The following is a 21,481-nucleotide window of genomic DNA, read 5'->3' on the forward strand; positions in this document are numbered from 1 at the left end:
TAAAACTGCTTCAATCGTCTTGAAAACCACCACGAATGACATTGAATTTCTAAGTTTTTCGTTACTGTTTTTTGTCGATTTCAACGACTATAACCGTCCGTACATTACACGGTTTCCACCATTGAGTTCCTTGTCCTGCTCCAAACAAAACCCAATTGGTGGTGACCCTTCACCATCTAGGAGATGGGAGGGAGAGAGGTGAAGCATGGGGTTTGATTTTAAAATAGTATCTTTATTATTTAAAACATATATATAAAATCGCAGGCACTTAAAAATTTAAAAAAACACAACAGTAGACACAAAAAATGCTAAGCATCTATTATAAAAAAATATTCTTTAAACATCAAATTATATTTTAAAATTTAATTTAGACACTAAAAAGAAGCTTGAAATAATTCCAACATTATCGATATCTTTTTCACAATCCTTAATAGTTTGGGCCCATAAGATCTGAATGAAAACCCTAAATCCAAATTTAAAACCAAAGAAAAGCCTGTAGGTCCAGTTTTCAAGGTTACGGTTAGGCTAACCAGACCCTTTGATGATAATGATGATTACGATAATCATTTTGACCGTCTGATGTCAATAATCAAACGAAGCTGATGCAAAAAAACATCAAAGAAATTTCTAAAATGGAAGTACTAGAAGCAGCAAGAACCTTTCTTCACCCTCAAACTAAAAACTTTAAGAAACCAAAGGCCAAATCTTGTCTGGTTCCATTGCACTTCTCTTACACATTGTTCTATTTCTCATAGGGTTTTACAATCTGTTCTTTCTTCTCAATAACCATGAGGTAAGATTTAAAAATCTCTCCTTTTTCTCTTTATTTCTTTTTTTACATGTTTTGATGTTGTATTTTTTTTTCATTTCAGTTTCGATTGGTTTAATGATTTTTCCATTGTTGACATGTTTTTTTTTTTTTGTTTTTTTAATCTGTTCTTGAAATCTTAGTCGACAACACAGTGAAATGTAGGGAATGTTTGAACATTGTTGGTAAAAGAAAATTTTTAAGTAGTTTATTAGGTTTTCTTGATGAATTATTGCGAATAAATGCAAAATTGGGGTTTTGATTAGGCTGTCTATCTGGGATTTTCACATTACCTTTTTTTTAATTAAAATGATCGAGTATCTGTTCGAAGAATGGTATAATTCTGTTTTTTTTAATTATTTCCACATTGCCAATTGCTCATTTTGGGGTTCTTTTTGTATGTTTGTTGTTGTAGTCGTCATCCTGAGGTGAAGTGGGCTGAAAGAGCTGACAAGGTTTACATTACGGTGCTATTACCAGATTCGAAGAACGCCAAGGTCAATCTCGAGCCCGAGGGAGTGTTCACTTTTTCGGCTAATGCCGGAGCTGACAATAACCTTTATGAGTTGAAGTTGGATCTTCATGATAAGGTCAATGTGGAGGTAACATACTGAATTACTGATCCATAGTAATTGCCGAGAGTTGACATAACATTTGCCTCGTATCTTAGGGTTTTTTATTATTCGATGACGATTATGATCGATGGTACTCATGTAGTTATTCTGATGATTCGTTGTTTCTAAATGAATTTTGAACATTTGCTAGCCAGCCAATTGTCCCTCTGTGCTCATTTTCACAGCTCACCTCTTTCTGGAACTGCTAGATTTCCTGATCTCACGGTTTGGGTGTGTTAGTATACTTTCTATTATAGATTGCATACGGTTGATTGGGGTTGAACAATGTTTTACGTTTTTGAACACTAATGTTTCAGGATATGAGGATGAGTCTAGGGTATCAATGATTGATGATTGGTAGATGACACCAGTAGTATTATGCTTCTGATTGGTGTTTATTTTCACCGATTTTCCGAAGGTGCTAGGTTCTATAAACTCAATTTTCAGGTGTATTAGTGTACTTATAATTGATTGTACGATCGAACAATCTCCTCTTTTTTCGAATATTTTGCATGGTATTGCCTTGTTGATGCCCCGTACGCATGTCGTAAACATTTTGTAGTTCGAACATTTGGTTGTTGTTGTTGTGATATTGATTTCTAAGCAAGTTATCTACCGAAATTTTCTTATCGTATGCTTATTTATTTCGGGACAAAAGGAAAGCAAAATTAGTGCAGGAGTCCGGAACATTGTCTGCGTATTGGAGAAGGTTGAGAAAGCGTGGTGGAAAAAACTATTGCGTGGCGATGACAAGGCTCCCCATTATATTAAAGTCGACTGGGACAAATGGGTTGATGAAGACGAAGACAATGGTGAGTCTTTTATTACCGATGCTTCTCCTATTATTATTCCGACTCTTCATTCTTCAAATAGTATGATGATATGATCACCAAAGAACCCTCCAAAAGTATTAAGAAATATATCATGCTCATATCCGAAACCCGCATCCAAGCGTTCGAGTAAAATAGTGCTTTTATGTTCAGATTGAGTTGATTTAAATGTTTGTACAATTTAAGCTGGCGACTTTCTGATTACTAATTGTTTTAATTAGGTCCTGGCGATATTGACTTCGGAGGAATGGACTTCTCGGTACGGATATATAGTACTTGGTTGACAATTTTCAATTTTTAGCATTAAACTACGGATATTTCCGTTCTGACCGAATAAACTGCGGTGTGTTGCAGAGCTTTGGTAATATGAGAGGCATGGATGGTGGCATGGATGACTCCGAAGACAGCAGCGATGACGAAGGTAAGAATCCTGCTGTATGTTGCCATTGAACATCCTTCTCTCGTTGTTGGTTCGTTGGTTTCATTGTTGGCTAAACGTTTCACCATTCGTAGAGCAAGAAGAGACACAGCCAGCGGAGCCGGATACAAACAAGGTGGACAGAAATGCTAAGCCGGAGGAGCAAGGTGCCAGGGAATCGGAAAAAAAGGAAGCCGATGCAAGCACGTGATTTGATGTTAGCCAAGGATAAATGTCAAGTTCTGGTAAACCTTCTAGTTATCTTTGTTGGTGGGATCGAAGTGTTGTTTTTATGAACTGATTGAGCTAAAAATTCGCATTAATCAAAGTTCGATTGACAATCGTAAATTTAGCATTCATTGATTATGCATCTACAAGATGTGTTGAAAGAAAGGGCCTAAAGTTATATAAAATTATAAATTTAACCCTCAAATCAATCTAATAAAGGACATACCTTAAATCACTATATGTTATAGATATTTTTTTTATATATTACATTAATTTTATTTGTCTTTTTAAAATTTTATAAATTCGTGGTTCTCTAAAATTGATCGATGGACGAAGTATCTGTATAGAATTTTCTAAATTTATTAATAATATACATATTTTGTAAAAATTCAAATTTTCTAATTCAAGATTTTTAAAGAACAAATTTTTGATGAGTTATTTTTAAATTATTTCTCTTTACTAATTAAATTGTATTTAATCTAATTGTATGTAGGCGTCAAATATTTTGTTAGGTGTTAAGCATTCTATATAGACGTTGAATATTTTATTTTATTTCCACCTCTGTATTTCTAATATATTGGTTTAATTGCTGAAATCTAAGAGCATCTCCAATGCTGCTCTACTGTAGCGCATATCTCCACTGTGGAGTGGTCCAATGTTGCGCTGTATCTATCTCCACTTTGAAGAGCTCTGGGCTTGCCAACGCTACAAAAAACTTTTTTTTTTATGATTTTTAGTTTTAGTTTTTTTAATTTTTGAATAAATATTACTAATTTTTCTCTACGAAATGCATTAATTGAGCATTTGTGGAATGAATATTCTAATTCAGAGAATTAAAATAAATAATTATGCAACTTATGTTTTTAGTATTATTATTATTAATTGTAATTTTTTTATTTATTTATATTTTCGTAAAATCAATATTTTTTTATAAATGTATATATTTTATTTTATATTTGTAAAATCAATATTATAATAGTTAAATATTGTAAATAAAGTAGAGTTGGTGGTAATGTAGAGATAGCGCTGGAGATGAATTATTTATTCATCTTTAGAGTAGAGATAGAGATGTTGTAGAGTAGATATGAGGGCTGGAGATGGCCTAATTCTTGATTATTCTTTATTTGTTATTTTTAAATTTTAAAACCTTAATTTTTCTTCATATTTTTTAACCAATTCACTAACTTAAATATTTAAAATAATTAGAGCACCATAAATATTGGAATATGAATATTTATTATGAAATGGTTGAAATTATTTAAACATATATTGTCTTGTATTTATCTCAAATGAATAAAAAAATCACTTAAAATAGATTATGTAATACTCAATACTAAATTTTGTTTTAAGGAAAAAAACATTGTCCAAGGCATTAGGAATTTTACGTGTTAATTTTATGGGTAAATTACATGAACAGTTCCCAGTTATAGAGTATTATATTGTTAGATTTTTTATTATTTAAAGTTATAAAATAATTATCTACTTATAAGATGTTGTTTATTGAGTCTCTCAATTATTAAAAGTTATAAAATAGTTACTCGAGTATTTATATGTTAAAAAATAGACAATTATCTGAGCTAAACATTATTTACTGACTAAGATATAATTAATTTTGATCTCAAAACTGTGTCATACATGGTATTCAAACAGAAAACTTTAAGAAACAACAATAATTCTTTTATCGTCGAGTTGCATAATTCATGCAAAAGAACTCATATTTATTGTTATCGAAGAAAAGATAATTACTAATATTAAATATTAATCATAAAATGATGTGAAATAGATAAAAATATAATTAAAAAATCTCCATTATCAATAGAAAATTAATAACTCATCAACTACCTTAATTATGTGTTGATTTAATCATTCAATTATTAACTTTGGAAATAAATTATTAACTCATATTTATATTAAATAATTTTTAATTTAATCATTTAATTTTGGAAATTTATTTATTTTCATCATTCAACTATTATCTCTTTAATTATGTGTTGATTTAAGTTTTTTATTAACTTTTTAATCGCATAGATATCAACTCATATTCTAACTATTACTCATTATAGTTGATTACTGTGTCAACCATCATCGTTAATAAACATTAGACCTAAAATTTTTAAATCATTTTCATTATGATCCATTGAATTTAAGTATCACCTTCCTTCACCTGAATTTCAAGGCCATAAATATTAGACCCAATAATTGAAGATACTTTTGGCAAAAACATAAGTTCTTGATTTTGGGTCTCGTTTTGTTTCTTTATTGTATGTAAACACTAAAAGTTTTTAGAATTTATTGAATTACTTCAGTATTTAAGAGAGTTTTGTTCGTTCTTAAAATATTGAATTCGAAAATTTATATTTATAGAATGTGTATGATCTGTTAATAATTTTAAAAAATTATCAATAAATAATATCTTGTAATCATTTTAAAATATTAAAAAAAATATTTTTATTTCGATGAAATCAAACATGAAAATGTTGGGTCAAAGTTGATTTCCCCTTTATATGAAAACAACACAAAATGTACTTGTAACATAGGGGGATTAAACTAAAAATATTGTGAAAGGAAAATAAAAAAAGTTTAATATAAAAATAAATATTCAAACTATATTGTTTTTTTTATTTACATGTTTAAACTTTTTTCCGGTTAATTTAGGAGTTTAAGATTTTCAACGTTGTTCTTTTAGATGCTCGACTATAATGGATGTTAAATTTTATCATTAAGTGACACGTGTCACGCTCAGGTAATATTGAAAAATCATTTTTTTTTTAAAATTAAATTTTTAAATTTTTATAAAGGCTATATGTGTCATTTAATAGTGGTAACGGTTATGACACTTAAAATTGTAATGTTAAAAACGTTAAACTTCTAGATTGATCAAAAATAATTTAAGAACCTAAATGAGAAAAGTGTATAGAACACTTATTTTTATATTAAGCCTATAAAAACAAAACAAATAGCAAATTAACAAGTAAAGTAGCACGAACAGATACTGCGATATACTTATATTAATAAAAAAACAAGTAAAGAAGATGGAAATCCTAAAACCTTAAGAATAGGTAATTTTAAGAATAATATCATTAAAATTGTTTAAAATTATTGTTAAAAAATGAACTTAAAAAGATAAAATGTTCAATATAGACATTTGTTATTATGTTGTAAACTAAAAATATAGAATTTAAACGGTATTTACATATATTAATATTATGATATATAAATATATTAATTTAAACTGTAATAAAAAAAATTCATATAACTCATTAATAATATTTTTATAAATCGAAAATGGTGGGATGGATTTGCATTAATACGGATGGTGCAATCTCCTCCACAACCCACCTCAGCTCTGTCGGTGGTGTTTTTTCCAACAAAGTCTCGGTTGCTGCTTGACTCCGAACTATGGGGTATCTACACCGGCCTCCGCCTTGCTTGGAACCTGGGATTTAGGAACGCTCTCGTTCAGGCTGAGTGTTTGGAAGCTATTGAAGACCCTCATTCAATTGAGCATCTTCCCTCACTGGCTCAAGCTATCGCACATCTCCGACAACGTTGTTGGGAGACGGCTTGTCGATGGATTCCGCAAGAAGCCAACAAGATTGCTGACAGCCTTGCAAAGTCATTCTCCTTGGGTTTATTTGAAGTCGCCTTGCTAGAATCTGCCCCACCTTCACTTGAGAGGCTGCTGCCCTGTGATATAGAAGGCTCATCGTATATCCGAACTTAAGATAGATTTGTTCTTTTTAATTCAAAAAAAAATTATTAATAAAAATATATTATCAATTATTTTAACACTTGGATATAAATTATTTTGAAATAATAATTTAAATATTTTTTGATAAAAAGAATATTAAAAAAATACATTAGCGCTTACAAATTTAATTTAATTTATTAAAGCGAATTTAACATTGCATTTTAATTATTTCAATTCAACCATAATTACTCTTATAAATTTAAAATAAAATAATTTAAATGATATAATATCTTTTTAACCATTCAAAAATAATATATATTATAAATAAATTCAAATAAATTATGATTATATATGAAATATATTGATTTAAACTATAATAAAAATATAAAATAAAAATAAAAATATATTTTATAATAACTCACTATTAATATTTTAATATATCAACCATGAATTTTATTTACTTTTAAGTAATTGAAATAAATTATTTTTAAGGATGTAGAATTAAATTATTAAAATAAAATACAAATAAATATTGAGTAGAGCTCATGTATTAGTAAAGATAAAATTATAACTTGCTGTCAAAATTAAAATTAAAGTAAAAAAAACTATAAATCCCAGCTTTTGTAATCGGTTTGAAACCACTGTTTCCGCAACAATTTTGTTTTTCATTTTTACCCGTTTGACGTTAATTTTGCGATCAAAACATATTTTTTATAGCTAAAAGTGCTTTTTTTAAGCCACACCAAACGCACAATTAAGGAAAGTTTTTTTCTCTTTAGATATTTTGAGTTTAAATAGTTGCGTTTATAAGGTATGTGTATGTATGTATATTATCAATTATTACAGAAATATTTAAACAGATAATACCTTTTAATTATCACAAATTATTAAAAAATATATCTTTTTAGCCACTGTAAACTTTAATTTCTCGATAAGTTATAATTTCCATCACTCAATTTTTGTTTATTTTTGTTTTGATCATTAAAATTTAAATATTTATTTTTATGAATGAACTTTATTTTTCTAATTTAGTCAATATGCCGTTAAATGCTTAATTGTATTATCTTTAAAAAGTTATGAAATAATCTTAATTTTGTATGTGAAAAAAAATTATTGATTTCAAATTTTCTTTGATTTTTTTATGATGAAACATTTTTTTTTCAAATTCTAATAGTCACAAATTTTAACGGGGAGATAAAAAATGAAGCGAATTATATATAATAATTCTAAATTGATCAGAAGATAGATATTATAAATAAAAGTGATTTGAGGTAAATTTTAAAGTGACTTTGGAAAAAATATGAAGTGATAGAATGATATGGGTTGTTGAGGTGAGTTCGTTAGAAGTTTATTGAGAGGTAAAAAAATATTAAAGAATGATGATTTCGATATTGATATGATAAATGATACATAATGTGACATGTCATATTGTCAAATAAATATATGTGAAAATGTACATTAATAATATGGGTTAACCGTTAATCAACTAAAATTTTACATCTAATAAGAGTTATTTTGACAAAATTAAAATGTTTGGACTAAAATATTTGAAAAATACAGATAAAATGATAATTTATGTAAATATTAAGGATTAATTTTATCATCTCGCCAGTTAAAATTAGGGGCTAAAATGGTATATTAACCCAACATTAAGGGAGGTTTTCGATAAGAACAATGTATCAAGAGTCAAAGTGTACACGTCAAATGTGTAAAATATAGTTTAATATGGAACAAAATGAAATTAAAATCAAATCATTCGTTTTCTTTATAAATCCCTTTTCAAACGGCATGCACTTTATTTATTTATTTTTTAATAATTTTGTTTTCTAAAGTATAAAAAAATCTATAATGCATATATTCTGTGATAAAGAATATGTTAAAAAATTGTAAGAATATCGAAACAAGTTTTGTCTATTAAGTCATTGAAAATTCTGTTAGAAAATAACTCGAAACTTAAAATCATGTGATTAAAATATAAAGTTATTCATAATTTAGTGATTAAATATAAAGTCACTCAATAAAATTAATCCCTACTAATAATAGACCTATTAAAAGTTATAAAATAATCATTTAATTATATGATGTTGTTTTTTAAGTCTCCAACTAATAAAAGTTACAAAATGATCGCTCCACTATTCATTGTCTTACAAACTCGCCCATTTTTGTTAAAAAATTGATGATAGTTTGAGTTGGACGTTAATCTATTGACTGAAATATGATGGTCGTTTGAGATTCTAAGTTCATATTATATCATATCTCAATTAGTATGTTAATGTCCAATTCAAACTGCCATTAATTTTTTAACGAAAAAGAACGAGTTTGGAACAAAATGAATAGTCGAGTAACTATTTTGTAACCTTTGATAGTCCAGGGAACTTAAAAAAGTAACGATTTATAGTTGAAAAATCGTATTGTAACTTTTAAAAGTCGGAGGGCTCAATAAAGTAAAACTCTATAATCGGTGACCATTTGTGTATTTACCCAATATTTTTTTATTGATCTATACATAAAATAATATGATGTAAGTTTTAGAAATATAATAATTTAGCACGAACCATGCGACTCGATAGTAAATGAATTATTGTTATTTCTTGAGGTCCTGAGTACGAGCACACAAAAAAACCCAGAGATGTGAACATTTAATATCAAATGGTTGAAAGTTATTTTTGAACAGATATTATGTACTTGCCTCATATAAATAAAAATATATAATAATTTAATTATAAGTTTATTTATGATATAATAAATTATGATATAATTTATTATATTTTTAAACAGTGGTGTCAATTAATTTTTAATTAGTTATAAAAATGTTTAGTTACATTAAACAAATTTAAAACAGGAACGTTTAACGATAATTATATGTTTAAAAAACAAAAAACGAGGGGCTGTCAAATATTTTAAACGACAAAAGAAACCCCTCCCCGACACATCGCGCCGCGTAGAGTCCCGACAGCTGTGTTAAAAATTTCCTGTCTGAAGAATAATTAAAAAAAGGCCATTTTCATCCCCCGAAAAAAGCCAAAAAATATTCTGAAAATCTCTAACAAATCTTCCAAATTCCAAATCCTAGGGTTCTCACTTCTCTCTTCTCCAATTCGGCCATTGATAGACACTGAAGTTAAGACCGGGTCGGGTCTAGGAACCGGAATATGATAGACAATTGTTTGGGAGCTCAAAGATCTAGGAAGATCCGTAGAGCTTTACGTCACTGCAAGGTCACGCTCTTCTGCCTTGTTCTCACCGTCGTCGTCCTACGTGGCACTATCGGAGCCGGGAAATTCGGTACTCCGGGGCAAGACTTCGCAGATATCCGCGACCACCTCTATTCCCGGAAACGCGTCGAGCCGCATCGCGTCCTATAAGAAGTCCAAACGACGTCGTCGAATGAAAACTCCGGCGCCGACACGAACGCCGGTACCAACAACTACAACGAGTTTGACATTAATAAGATTTTACTCGACGAGGAGTCCGACGAGTCGAAACGCGACCCTAACGTCCCCTATTCTCTCGGGCCCAAAATCTCCGATTGGGACGAACAACGATCTAGATGGCTAAAAGAAAACCCTAATTACCCGAATTTCATTGGTCCCAATAAGCCGAGGGTTCTCTTAGTCACTGGGTCGTCTCCCAAACCTTGTGAGAACCCTGTAGGCGATCATTATTTATTGAAATCGATCAAGAACAAGATCGATTACTGTAGATTGCACGGGATCGAGATATTTTACAACATGGCGCTTTTGGATGCGGAAATGGCAGGGTTTTGGGTAAATTACCATTGATTCGAAAGCTTCTGCTCTCGCATCCGGAGGTGGAATTCTTGTGGTGGATGGACAGTGACGCCATGTTTACTGATATGGCGTTTGAGGTTCCTTGGGAACGGTATAAAGACTCCAACTTTGTTATGCACGGCTGGAATGAGATGGTTTATGATCAAAAGAATTGGATTGGGCTAAACACTGGGAGCTTTTTGTTGAGGAATGGACAATGGGCACTTGATATTCTCGATGCTTGGGCGCCGATGGGTCCGAAAGGCAAGGTTAGGGAAGAAGCAGGGAAGGTTTTGACCCGGGAACTTAAGAATCGCCCAGTTTTCGAAGCTGATGATCAGTCTGCAATGGTGTATTTGTTGGCTACTCAAAGAGAGATGTGGGGTAATAAAGTTTACTTAGAGAATGCTTATTATTTGCACGGTTATTGGGGGATCTTGGTTGATAGATATGAGGAAATGATTGAGAATTATCATCCAGGTTTAGGCGATCATCGTTGGCCATTGGTGACTCACTTTGTGGGGTGTAAACCTTGCGGAAAGTTCGGGGATTACTCAGTCGAGAGGTGCTTGAAGCAGATGGATAGAGCATTCAATTTCGGGGATAATCAGATTCTTCAGATGTATGGATTTGCTCACAAAACTTTGGGTAGTAGAAGGGTTAAGAGAGTTCGAAACGAGACCGACAATCCGCTCGAAGTGAAAGATGAGCTTGGACTACTTCATCCGGCTTTTAAAGCCGTTGAGGTATCCTCCTCTTGATGATGATATAGGCATATGATATCATATCATGCTAAGTGATAGGATAGAATGTTGAAATGGTTGTGTATGCAGTGAGAATCTTATGTTTTAGGTCTCGAGAAATAGTCGTTGTTGGTCTGCTGTATGGAGCGTCGTCTCCTTTTATTCGAATTTTCCATGGCCTAATTATGTTCAGAGAAAAAAAGGGTCTGGAGAAATAGTATTCTTTTGTTCCTTATCTGTCTTTAAGTTATGAGTTCGTTAATCAATGCTTTCCAAAGGAAAAATTAGCCCACACTTTTGTGCGCAGCGATTCGTATTTGTAGCAAATCAATCAGCAAACTTGGTTCTGTCAATGTTTTAAACATGGTGATACATTGTCGATCGAATATGTTGCTAGGGAAAGAATAGATCGCAGAGGATGCTCCGATTTTAGAAACGCATAGTTGAATGAGGCGTTTAACTAAACGATGATCATTAGTCTCGTTCTTTATCACTTGTTCCTTTGGTTAGAACTATTTTAGATAACTGAGGTTAAGAATGAGGAATAGGAGATGATGAGTTGCAAGGAATAAGATGATAGCATGCTCTGCAGATTCTCACCTTTTATCTTTTTAATGGCTGATGTTAATGATTCTCCAACTCTTTTTTTCTTCGTATTCTTGTTAAATATTCATGTTCGATCGGATATGTGTCTGGTATGGGCATGATCTTCAAACACCTGGAAGAATTAATAGACTCGTGTCGAAAATATACTCTTCCCATATACCAGGGTGGTTCACAAATATAGATAGCACTGAGCAGCATGGACGGATGCATGATCTTATGTTAGAGGTAAATTTCTAAGGGAACAAACTTACGAAGAAAACAGATTATTAATTGAAAATACAAAAAGATATTTAAAATATATATGAATTTAAAATTTTTAGGGATGTCTTCATCCATCCCTTCCGTCCATCAAAGTGAGCATTTCGTTTGTTCATCGTGGACTTGCATTCCATTTTCACTTTCGTTGACGTATAATCGACATGACCTTCAATATATATAGGGAAGACAATGGATCGGATTTTTGGTTAATTTGATCCGATCCAAAAAAAATAAGAATTCTTTTATCTGAATTCGATCCAATCTGAAAGTTATATATATTTCACTTTATATGTTTCAATCCGAAAATGTTCTTTATCCACTTTGATCTGAGATAAACTTTTAGAGTATAAATTAAACCCAATTTGTTTTAAAATAAGGGTTAATTAAAATAATAATAATTTTTGTTACCCTCTATACAACCTTGGCCCGGCCTAGTCTCACTCCCTTAAAAAAACCGATCCCATCCAAAAATCCGACCTTTATCAGATTAGTTCAGGTCATAGCTCATCGTTTTCATGTTAAATTGACATCGACATGCATGATATAGTAAAATAGCTCATGAAAGCCTAGAATGGGTTATGAATTTCCCGGTAAATAGGCTTATACGTCCATGGGCCGAGTGGGTACATAGGCTTCGCCTTGCTAGTATAGAAAATTTATTTCGAACCCCCCAAAAATTGAAATTATTTTTTATCGGTCCAAGTCTAAATAGATTCTTTAGTAGCTAATTGAATATTTGTTTGGTGGATACTTAAGAATGGTTTACAATTAAGCTTAATTGAATAATAAGATCTAAATTATGTCTTTTTGTATCTATATATATTTTTACCAACTAGATGTCTAACGTTTTTTCTGTCACCATTTAAGGTATCTAAAGTTTCATTTCGTTATCATTCAAAAAAAAAAATTCAGTTCGTTACTATTTACTATTTTGAGATCATTTCTTTGATAAATATTTAAAAAAATTGTCAATTAATGATTACTTGATACATCATATTATTAATATTATCTTTTTAAGTAAGCAATATTAAAATTTAAGATTTCTAAAAATATCTTATCTTTTTAATTTTTTTAATTCTTTCAAATCCTTAATCCCTAAATCTCTTTGAAGATCAAAGATCATGCGGTGAGCGTGCGATCAGGGGTTCAAGGAACAGTGTAATTTCATCGATGGTGAAAATTAATGATCGGACGTGCGATGACAAGAGACAATCGACTAATAAGAGTTCATTGATAGAAGAGGTGATCAATTTTAGTGGTGGATTCAATGATAAATATGTAATTTAGAGATATATAGTATATGTTCTAAATACTCTCAACTATTTAACAAATAACGCTCAATCGCTCTACTGCAGCCGTTGGTGCTCGAACATGTGACCTCTAAAAACAACATTATTTCAACTATTGAGGTAAGATGATTCATGCATTTAAAAAAAAGTTTAAATACCTAAAATAGATAATAACTATATTTTAAGTGTTTATCATTTAATTATACTTTAAAATTATATATATTTAGACGTTGTAATTTTTAATCTCAAAAAATGATTTAATATAAAATATATTTTTAGTTAAATGTAATTATAAACTTATATAATTATTAAAACGAATATAATATTTTTTGGATAAAGTACACAAATTGTCCATCGACTATATGATATTGCTTTATTAAGTTCCTCGACTATTAAAAGTTACAAAATGATCTTCTGACTATATAGTGTTGCTTTGTTGAGTCCCTTAACTGTCAAAAGTTTCAAAATGACCACACAATTATTTGTTATGTTCCAAACACATTCTTTTCCGTTAAAAATTGATGGTATTCTGAATTGAATGTTAACTTGATGATTGCGATATGATAAAATCTGATCATAGAATCCAAATGACTATCACATTTCAGTCATCATGTTAAGGTCCGACTTAGACAACCACCATTTTTTAATGGAAAAATACGAGTTTGGAACATAGTGAATAGTCGGATGGTCATTTTGTAACTTTTAATAGTAGAAGGACTTAACAAAATAATATTTTATAGTTGGATGATCATTTTATAACTTTTAATAGTTGAGAAATTTAATAAAGCAATACCCTTTAATAGGGACCATTTGTGTACTTTACCCAATTTTTCCTGTCTTGTTCATAATTTGTCATTGCGTGTTTCAGTTACAAAACAGGGTTGACCAGAATCTCCTCCCACGTACACCCAAAAAAACGTATAAACAATCAATACTTTATGATACATAAAAAAAAAGACAGTCACTGTCTTGTTATTGAGTTCGAGCTGTTAGTATAAGCATTTGTTATTAATTGATTAAAAATTTTAAATAAATTCTATCTAATATATATGTATATCTTAAATTTATATATATATATATATATATATATATTAAATTTATATAAGAAATTAAAACGAGATAAAAAATTTCTTTTTTGAAATTAAGATGATTTAATATATTAAATTTTTAATTAAATTTTTATGTCGGTGTTTTGTTATCTAAATTATAAGTGTATATTGAGTCAATCACGAGTTTTATAATACTCAATTTATGTTTGTTAAAATATTTTATTATTCAACTCAACTCATTAAAATTTTACTCAATTTATATTCGTTAAAGAAAGATTATTACCCGACTCGACATAAATGGGAAGTTCTTCAACAACTTATAGACATGCATGCATACTGCATAAATATGTATATACTATATATATCTTCATCACACCATAAGGGGAAGCTTCACACTCTCTAAGGTTATCCATTTATTGCTATTATTATTTCCATTTTACAAACGAAGAAACAGGGGACGGCGGACAACCTTTAACCCCGGCAGCGAGCGATGGCGCTGCAGCCTCGGTCGTAGGGGTTGGCTTGCGCTCCCGGCTGGCAGTTATAATACGACGCGCCCCTCAGAGAGCACGGTGTGGTGTCCCTCTGAAGAGCCCCGTAGCTTATGTACTGTGTGTTCGACGTTTGCAATACGCGCCTGTTGAACTCAAGCCCATCATCATCCATGTTGTTCGCCATGCACTCGCCCCGACAGCTGCTGCCGGACTCGTTCGTCGTCGACGTCGGAAACCAGGTCAAGCCTTGCAAGCCGCTCGAAGCGGAGGAAGACACGGCGGTGATGAGAGTTGTGGTGCCGAGGAGGAGTAAGGAAATGGCCAGGAGAAAACCAGAGGGATTAGCCATTTGTTTTGCTTTTTTTTTTTTTTTTTTTGGGTATGTTGCAGTTTGTTCAAGTGGAAGGGGAGAATGGCGCGCAACTTGATTTTAAAGGCAATGATAGAAAGAGTTTGAAGATTGCCATTGACTAACTCGTTATTTACTAGAATGCCACTTTTTACTTGACCCCACCAACTGACCTGGCATAATAAATTGGAGATTTGGCACAATAAATATTTTTATATAAATGTCTATCCACATACCAATTAGGGCTTTAATATACGATGGAATCAAGTTAAGTCGTATGAATTAAGTGTCTGTGTGGTAAATGAATCACTATTAATTCTTAAGGTTATGAGTTCAAGCACTAGGAACGTCATAGGTGTAAGCCTTCATTGTCAAATGATTGAGAGTTATCTTTGAACAAACATTGCCTTGTATATACTCCGAATTAATAAAAAGAAAATAAAGTTAACTAAAAAAATTGAGTTAATTAACGGAGTTGGTGAAGTAGTAAGTAACTTGATTTTGTTCTCGAATTTGAGTTAGTGTATGTAAAAATCTTTCGTTGGGAGGCTCACCTACAAAAACTAGGTGTGCAACATGGGTCGATTCAAACTAGTCAGGGCAAAGCCTAGAGGAATCAGGAGGGCAACTAGAAAAAAATTTCGAGTTAATTGAGTTGATAAGTCTTATTTTATAACGTAATATTTATTTGAAACTTTTTTACTCGATTTTATGAAATTCGAGTTGAGTTGAATATTTCTAGTTTCTGTTTGAACTTAATTGTAAATATTTATAATGTTATTACACTAATTTAAACAACTTTCTATAATATGTATCATGTACATACATAATTTGCTTCATATTTTTTTCGTATGTGATACGCATATATCATGCAAAGTTGAAAGATTTGACTCGAACTTAAAAGTCAATCTACTAATTTTTAAATTTTTTGAGTTATTCCAGTTCTATTTTATAATTCAAACTTTATTTAAAAACTTTTAAATCGAGTTAAAATTTTATTTCTTTGAAATGGAGTCAGATTTTGTTTACTCCTACATAAATTGCGTATTAATTTGGGTTTTGATTGGTCGAGTATTGTATTATATTTTGTAATATTTTTATTATTTAGTTTTGTAATATTTTGATAATTTCATAAGTTTCCATTTTCTTTCATTTTTATCTAGGTGATTATAAGGCAGTATTTGTTTAGATTTTTCTTAGTTTTTTACGACACAAATACATCATGCAAACATTATTGTTTTTGGGTAATCATATTTTCTATAAATCAAACATTTGAATTTTGTATCTCAATCAAATAAATCAAATAAGATAATATAATATATCCAACAAACTACCTTGTAATATTAGATTCCTGTATATAGGGGTGCTTATCTAGCGAGTAGGTCGTGAGTTGGGCAATGTTCGACTCGTGCTTGTTAAAAACTTTTGTTGTTAGACTCGACTCGTTACTCATTAAGCTCGTTAAAGTTTTGTTCTACTTGTGCTCGACTAAAAAATTTGTTGCTCAACTCGTTGCTCTTTAAGCTCGTTGTTCGTTAAGCACATCAACATTTTTACCTTATTTTATGAACTATAGGTAAAATATACTAATACTATATAGGGCTTAATATAAACATAAATTAATAAATTTAACCAATAAAATATCAAAAATGAGTACGAAGCAAATTCAAAATCTAAACTTGTAACAATCCACAAATACATTAAAATAATAAACAAGGTTTGATTTTTGGATGTAGTAAAATATTAATTAATAATTAGTATTTTTTGTTGTTTTTTAATAAAATTATTAGATTAGAAATTTATCAACTTTTCATTTTCTATTAGTAAATTAGTGAATTTTTTGAATGAAATAATATTTTAAGATAAATACTAAAAAATTATATATAAAAATATTAACCAGTTGCTTACAAACTTATCAAAGTCGAGCTGGAATATTAATCGAGTCAACTCAAATCGAAATTTTACCAAATTTTGACCAATTCAAATTCAAACTATTTAACTCATTAAGCACCCCTACTCCTACTCCTACTTGTATTCTTACTACGAAACCTAATCTTACATTCCTTAAACCTAATTTATCCTCAAAATACATGATTTTACTTTGATAGGTGTAAATATGAAGAAAATGATGGTTTATCTTCCGAACACACAAAGGAAACAAATACAAAGTGTAACAACCCGGAAATTTGAAAATAATAATAATAATAATTAATTGAATTTGGAGGTGTTAATTAAGTAAATTGGTGAAATTTGGGGACTAATTGGAAGTTTTTAAAACTTATAGCTTGTTTTAGAGTTAAAGGAAATTCAGGGACCAAGCCCTGAATTTACCCTAGAATGATTGGTAAGTTTGGTATTATATACGGTTTCTGAAAATCAGAAACTAATTGCTCCCAAAATTGCCTCCCCCAACACCATCTTCCAACCACGATCCCGACGCCGTCCGAATTCCGATCGTCATTTTGAAACCACCATCGTGTTCATCATCGAACGAGGAACAAACCTCTTAAATTAATTGAAGTGAAACGCTGCCAAACACCGGAAATTTCAAGTCAAAGTATCGACGTTTTTTAGCACAATCGCCGAGAAAATCTTAAATTCACTGCCGATCGTTGATCCGTTTTCAACACCTCCCGCATCATCGTGTTCCTTGTGCCATTCCGAGTCCGCCGATATCATCCTTGGTCTCCGTCGATGGCGGCGCGTGAGGAGATGAGACGGTCAAAGTATCCGATTTGTTGAAATCGAGCTCTCCGCCGTTCAAAAATTTGAACCGAGCTTTGTAAGTATCTCGAAATAGCTTAAAATAATTTTTAGGAATTTTTCCGTGAATTATAGGAGGCCAGAGGAGGTCCTACGCGCCGCCACTTCGCGTGGGGAAGACTCTGTCGTTGCCTTGTAACCGGTTTGACCGGTCTGAACCGGTTTGACCGGTCTAAACTGGGTTGACCAGTTCGAACCGTTGACCCGACCCGACCCGACCGTTGACCGGGTGATATTTTGGTAATTATTTTGAAACTGATGGTATTCTAGTAATTGTTTTGAAAAGGGTATTATTTTTGTAATTTTTAAAAAATGCTATTTTCGTAATTTTGAAAAAATTGGTGATATTTTAGTAAATATTTTTAAAATGGTGATATTTTGGTAATTATTTTAGAAAAAGGTGATAAATGTGTAAAATGGTTAATCATATTTTGACCACCTTTGACCGGTCATTAAACGACTTTTAATCTTTTCCGTATATATTTATCCTGACATTTTTCGACGTCCCAAATCTGTTTTTGGGGTATGTTTCACTAAATTCAAACCCTAAAGTCTCCAAATCGTCAGTCAAACCCGTTGACTTTGATTTTGACCAAGAATTCAAAATTTTGGAAGGTCACACTTTATGTTTTTCGACGTCTTGAATCTGATTCTGAAGTTCGTTTTGCCAAATTCTGACCTGAAATCCCTGAATCGAGCATGTGAACCCAAAAAGCTTAGTATTTTAGTATCTTAATTATTTATTTGAGATTTGGTTAAGGAATTGATTCAATAAAATATTTTATGAAGGTACTCGTGTTTCACCTGAGCGAGGATCAGTTAGGTCCGGAGTTGTCCGTTCGTCAGATCAGTTCGAACCGCGTACTACAAGAATTACCCGTAAGTTTCCGTATATTATTATTTAAATAAAAATTAAGATTATTTATATTAGGATTCCAATATAGATTTTTCCAATTCGTAGGATCTAGCGCTGCAGCAGAGCGTGATTGACAAACCCAGTAATAAGCTTCCCTATCTGATTTTTCAGACTGTTACAGGTGTGTTTCCTGACAGTGTTACATTATTGTTTTAAAGTATATATATATCTTAATACTGTGTATCTGATATCTGATTTACCGCATATTTCTGATATGATTTCTGGTTACGGTATTTTATACCGATTTATGAATACTGATTACCCATCATCTGAATTATCATGCATTACTGATTTGATTTTTTTATTTATGTATTTTTGCTTATAGTTTTCAAGCTTGAAACATTCTTATGTTTTTAAAGAATTATTCATTGTTTTACTTAAATTACATTCATATTCAATACTATCATTGGGGGGAAATATTGTTGGAGGAAGATTATCTGCAGGCTCCTCGGCTGTGTGCTCAGGGCCTTACTAGTTGTGCGGGTTGTATGGTTCTCGGGAACCTACACAAATAGATTGTGAAAGAATGAGGGTAGTGTTCATGTTTCCAAAACATGTTGCATAAACAAATTTTATTGAAATATTTTATTAGTATATATTTTTATATAATGTATGGAGCACACTGGGTTTTTTAGCTCATTCTATAGTTTTACCTTTTTTTAGATAACAACAGACCGTAAGCTAGTAGATTTGGCATCAGGGGAGATCAACTACTCATTTTGTACGAAAGTATATCTCTATATGTTTTTCAGTTGTGTTTGGTGACATGTATTTGCTATCGTTTTGGATATATATGTATTATTAATATTTTGTTATGTATTATATTTAATGTATTATAAGTCATATTTAAAAAAAAATCTCTGAATGGGATATGTGACCACTTAGGTTTGGGTCTAACTTACAGACCGGGTCTGTGGGGTTACATTTGGTGGTATCAGAGCTTTTGGTTTTAAATACTCGGACAGTATATGGGTCCTAAACTTTGGATTTTTAAGAAATTTTTAAAAAAATGTCACCTTATATTATGATTTAAAGTTTTCTCGAGATCCCTGATGCTAATTTGACATATATTTTAAATTCTTTCTGTAGAGCCTTATAGATCCAACGATGAGTGCTGCTAGAGGTCGTAGGAAAAGACGTGGCCGTGGTCGAGGACGAGTCACTCGACCTTCTGTTACGATAGACGATCCGATGTCACCACGTGATCCTCCTGTTCCGCAAGTAGATCCGACCCTTTCTTATGATGACCAGTTTACTCCTGTGAGAGACCCTCCCATCACTGGAGATGAGGATACTGACATGAACAAAGATGCCATTAATAGAGCTATATTTTGCATGTTTTAGAGAGCTACCAGAGCCACTAGTAATATGGTTACGGTTGAGATTTCAAATTCTCTGGTCAATGCTAGTGTAGTTCTATTCGAGGGTATTACTGGTGGACCTCCGACAGACGCTGAGTATTGGCTGGAAGATACAGAGAGGATTATGGATGAGATGGACCTCAGACCTGAGCAAAAGTTGAAGGGGGCCCTAACTATGTTGAAGAAAGAAAGCTTCAGATAGTGGCAATCAATTTCTGGTAGTATTCCGAGGAACCAGTTAACATGGGATCTTTTTAAGACATGATTTCAGAGTCGCTATATTGGGGAAAGATATCTGCAGGAGCGACGCCAGGAGTTTCAGAATCTGGAGCAGGGTAATATGTCTGTTATGGACTACGAGGTTGAGTTCATCCGATTGAGCCACTATACTCCTGGACTTGTGGACACAGAGACAAATAAATGCTTGAAGTTCGAGAATGGACTCCGATATGAGATCAGGAGTCGAGTCGCTACCCATCGAGAGAGGAATTTCGATGTATTGGTTGAGATAGCCAAGACTACTGAGGAAATGGAGCGATTGGGCAGGGAGCGTAGGAGAGATAGAGATCGAGCTCCATACAGATTCAGGAGGCCTTATGGTTCTGTTGATTCTTCTACACACCCTAGCAAGAGAGGCAGGGGTGAGTCTTTTCAGAGAGGTGGTAAGAGTGTTAGACCTGTTGCATCTGGTTCTTCAGCTGTTCAATCTTCTAGACATGGTGGTTCTTTTGGGTCGCATTCATTGCCAACATGCGATTATTGTGGGAAACCTTATTTTGGGGAATATAGGAGGAGATTGGGTACCTATTTTAGATGTGGTTCAGGTGATCATATTGTAAAGGATTGTCCAGAGTTAACTCATTCAGTTCAGACATTAGCTCGTACTACAGCTAGTTCTCATAATACAGTTCAGATTCCAGCAGGGGGTCGTACTCAGGAGAGGGCACCTGGATCGGCTACTAAAGGCCGAGCATCTTAGAGTAGGGGTCCAATCAGATCTGAGGCCAGACAACCTGCATTGGTTTATACTACCAGACTTCGACAAGATCGTGATGGGCCTAATGTGACTGCAGGTACTATTACTATTCATTCAGTTCCCTACTTTGCATTATTTGATAGTAGTTCTACCAATTCCTATGTATCGCATTTCGTTTATGAGGGTCTAAATATTCCTGTTAAGAATATTGAGCATTCAGTGATAGTTTAAAGTCCCTTAGGAAAGTCTATCGTGTTGGATCGTATTTTTAGACAGTGCCCTATAAAGATCAATGGGGAAATTTTTCTGGCTGACCTG

General features: G+C 32.0%; 3 protein-coding genes and 1 pseudogene across 3 annotated transcripts; 3 read left to right on the forward strand and 1 right to left on the reverse strand.

Annotated features, from left to right (window-relative positions):
• The first annotated feature begins 663 nt into the window (after positions 1-663).
• Positions 664-2,971, forward strand: LOC120129554 (uncharacterized protein OsI_027940-like). Its single transcript, XM_039147019.1, has 6 exons — positions 664-793; positions 1,224-1,410; positions 2,081-2,234; positions 2,474-2,511; positions 2,607-2,673; positions 2,766-2,971. Exons 1-6 carry the CDS (start codon positions 789-791, stop codon positions 2,879-2,881), a joined length of 567 nt encoding a protein of 188 aa, XP_039002950.1. The 5' UTR covers positions 664-788; the 3' UTR covers positions 2,882-2,971.
• A 3,240-nt stretch (positions 2,972-6,211) lies between these two features.
• LOC120129765 lies at positions 6,212-6,622 on the forward strand. The gene has a single exon (XM_039147191.1). The coding sequence runs from the start codon at positions 6,212-6,214 to the stop codon at positions 6,620-6,622; it is 411 nt and encodes a 136-aa protein (XP_039003122.1).
• A 3,015-nt stretch (positions 6,623-9,637) lies between these two features.
• On the forward strand, positions 9,638-11,393 carry LOC120129818 (annotated as a pseudogene).
• Positions 11,394-14,765: 3,372 nt separating this feature from the next.
• LOC120129743 (protein RALF-like 1) lies at positions 14,766-15,167 on the reverse strand. The gene has a single exon (XM_039147173.1). It carries the CDS (start codon positions 15,145-15,147, stop codon positions 14,776-14,778), a length of 372 nt encoding a protein of 123 aa, XP_039003104.1. The 5' UTR covers positions 15,148-15,167; the 3' UTR covers positions 14,766-14,775.
• Between the last annotated feature and the right edge of the window lie 6,314 nt (positions 15,168-21,481).

This window comes from Hibiscus syriacus, unplaced genomic scaffold (assembly GCF_006381635.1).
Source record: "Hibiscus syriacus cultivar Baekdansim isolate YM2019G1 unplaced genomic scaffold, ASM638163v2 tig00110503_pilon, whole genome shotgun sequence".
Lineage (NCBI taxonomy): Eukaryota > Viridiplantae > Streptophyta > Magnoliopsida > Malvales > Malvaceae > Hibiscus > Hibiscus syriacus.

Bases quoted from the DNA above. Each gene is read 5' to 3' on its own strand.
- LOC120129743 (XM_039147173.1), bottom strand. From the start codon at position 15,147: ATGGCTAATCCCTCTGGTTTTCTCCTGGCCATTTCCTTACTCCTCCTC.
- LOC120129765 (XM_039147191.1), top strand. From the start codon at position 6,212: ATGGTGCAATCTCCTCCACAACCCACCTCAGCTCTGTCGGTGGTGTTT.
- LOC120129554 (XM_039147019.1), top strand. The intron at 1,411-2,080 runs GTAACATACTGA...TCGGGACAAAAG, and splicing joins ATGATAAGGTCAATGTGGAG to GAAAGCAAAATTAGTGCAGG. The intron at 2,235-2,473 runs GTGAGTCTTTTA...TGTTTTAATTAG, and splicing joins TGATGAAGACGAAGACAATG to GTCCTGGCGATATTGACTTC.